The sequence below is a fragment of the Aplysia californica genome, unplaced genomic scaffold (assembly GCF_000002075.1).
Source record: "Aplysia californica isolate F4 #8 unplaced genomic scaffold, AplCal3.0 scaffold01090, whole genome shotgun sequence".
Taxonomy (NCBI): domain Eukaryota; kingdom Metazoa; phylum Mollusca; class Gastropoda; order Aplysiida; family Aplysiidae; genus Aplysia; species Aplysia californica.
The window spans coordinates 77729-80226 of NW_004798360.1; the positions used below are offsets into that span (position 1 = coordinate 77729).

The window sequence follows — 2498 nt, forward strand, 5'->3', positions numbered from 1 at the left end:
AACAGATCTCGATACTGCTTACCTCAGATTGGAACATTTTGCTTAGGGTCATATTTTATATAGATAGATATTGTTTATGGCCAGCATATACGGTTGATTTTAAGCACAAGGGGACTATCCCAAAAAATGCTGTTTTGAGAAAACGAAGGTAAAGTTTTTGGAACATTGTTCAGTTTCTTAATGTTGTTGTTGTTCAGTTTCTTAAAAAAACAAGGAGTTTTCTTTATAACCAAACAAATTGACATTGACATTGACGATTTAGTTGTTTGAGGCTGTAAGTAGAGCCTGTTCAACTATCTGGTAATGAACGACAATAATGCATTGCGTATACACAAATGAAACCAAACTTCTCCTATAGGTAGGGCATTGTCCACTATTGGTGTAGGTCAAGATTTCTAGAAACCCCTGAAATCTGGGTTAGCCCGCTTGTCCTTAAAAGCAACAATATGTCTTTAGCATTTGACTTTGAGATAATTTAATGGAAAACTACACTATAAGTTGACATAGAAAGGTTTCTCTCCTAAAGACAAGCCGGCGAGAACCCTAGCTACAATAATGTAGAGACTGCGGAGTGTGCAATCACTATTAGAGACACACATGCAGGCTCTTCACACAATGTATGAGCAACGCAATATCCCACGAGATAGACGTGGGATGTAATGGAATCTGTGAGGCAGAGTGGTGAAATCAGGCGCTCGTCAAAATAATGAAAGGGAAGAAACTGGCACTTTTCAGCAGGTTGGGAACTTTTATCGAACTTTTGTTTTTGGGCTCAACACCTTTCCCGCCCTTATAGACCACATTTCTGTGTGGACTTTACTGAAAAACGTTGAATAAAGGCATAAAAGATGTACATCTTAAGTTTCCACAGACACTCAAGCTATGGAAATAACTCAACTTTGGCAGCCATTTTCTAATTAACTTTACCTCTGAAACCAGACGAACCCCACCTCCTTCAATCGCCAATATCTCGACTTATATCCAAGATATTCTTTTCATCAAAAGTAAGACAAATGGACAAGCTTTAAGGTGATACCAGTAACTCCAATAATATAAGTCCAAAAATAGACAAGCGCCTGATTCCACAGCATCGAGCCACATATTTTTCAGCCCAATATCTGTAGGCCTAAGAGGCGTCAAACCATGAAAGCAAATGGGAAGGTGTGGACAAAGGACAACCACGCATTTGTAGCAATATTTCATACAAATACTACCAGCACAACAAAAACATACATACACAAAGATAAATCTGTCAAGTATTGTAACAATAATTATAATACATCTTTTCAACCATTAGAATAATTATCACACAGCTAAAAATGCTAATAATTCAGAAATGAAAGTAGTGAATAGATTCATATCGGGGTTTTTTGTGTTTTAACAATAATAAAGAAGATGAAAGAAGAGGAAAGCAGGTGTGTTCATAATGCATGATTTAATTTAATTAATTAACGAGGACAGATTTTGTACAACGAGCAATACACAACATCATGGTCATCATGAGCGCAGAGCGTCGTGGCTGGTGAAGGAGAAGTGTTTGAAGACGTGCTGGTTCATGGTTTTCAGGAGCGCTGCGTCGGGTGGGGTCAGCTGTGCCTTCTCTGCCGTGAAGTCAGAGTCAAAGTTGGAAATGTCACTGGCGCTTTTCTGTGAAAGATAAACGGTGAAATGTGAAAGATAAAAGGCGAAATGTGAAAGATAAAAGGTGAAATGTCAATGGCGCTTTTCTGTGAAAGATGAACGGTGAAAGTTGAAAGATAAAATTTGAAATGTCAAAGGTGCTTTTCTGTGAAAGATAAATGGTGAAAGTTGAAAGATAAAATTTGAAATGTCAATGGCGCTTTTCTGTGAAAGATAAACGGTGAAAAGTGAAAGATAAAAGGTGAAATGTCAATGGCGCTTTTCTGTGAAAGATAAAAAGTTGGAAATGTCACAGCCGCTTTTCTGGGAAAGATAAATATTGAAATATCACAGGCAATTTTCTCTGAAAAATAAAATGTGAAATATCACCATCTATGAACATTATAGGATAGCAAGCTGTGTAGTGTAGTGTGGAAAGGTAAGTGCTAGGTGTGTGTGTGTGTGTGTGTGTGTGTGTGTGTGTGTGTGTGTGCGCATGTGTGTGTGTGTGTGTGTGCGCGTGTGTGTGTGTGTGTGTGAGTGAATGGGAGTGGAGGTAAATCAGATTAAATAGAGTTTCAGCCTTGAGCACCATCAATCATAATGACCATAAGCTTTTTTTTAAAACCAAGAACATTAACAAATCAGCCTCGAAGGGTAAGGACAACACTACTTAGTCAACAAGTTTGAGAAAGCATCTCGAGTTTTATATCACTGTCTTGAATAAGAAAGCCGCGTTTGGTTGTTTCCCTTGGATACTGGGTGGTGTTCTTTGGGGTTTTTTTCTTTAAGTGAAAAAAGTGAGATAATGGAGAGATGGAAAGGAACAGACAGAATATGGTTTGTTGTTGTTATTTTTAGGAATTATTATATTTATT

The 2498-nt window shown here is 37.7% G+C and overlaps 1 protein-coding gene across 1 annotated transcript in view; it reads right to left on the reverse strand.

Annotated features, from left to right (window-relative positions):
* Positions 1-1418: 1418 nt before the first annotated feature.
* LOC101861858 (protein kinase C delta type) overlaps positions 1419-2498 on the reverse strand; it is a gene marked incomplete in the record, with an annotated part of 96916 nt that continues 95836 nt past the window's right edge. Inside the window, 1 exon segment of the mRNA XM_013089957.2 lies at positions 1419-1647. Within this exon segment, the coding sequence (XP_012945411.1) occupies positions 1498-1647 (150 nt within the window).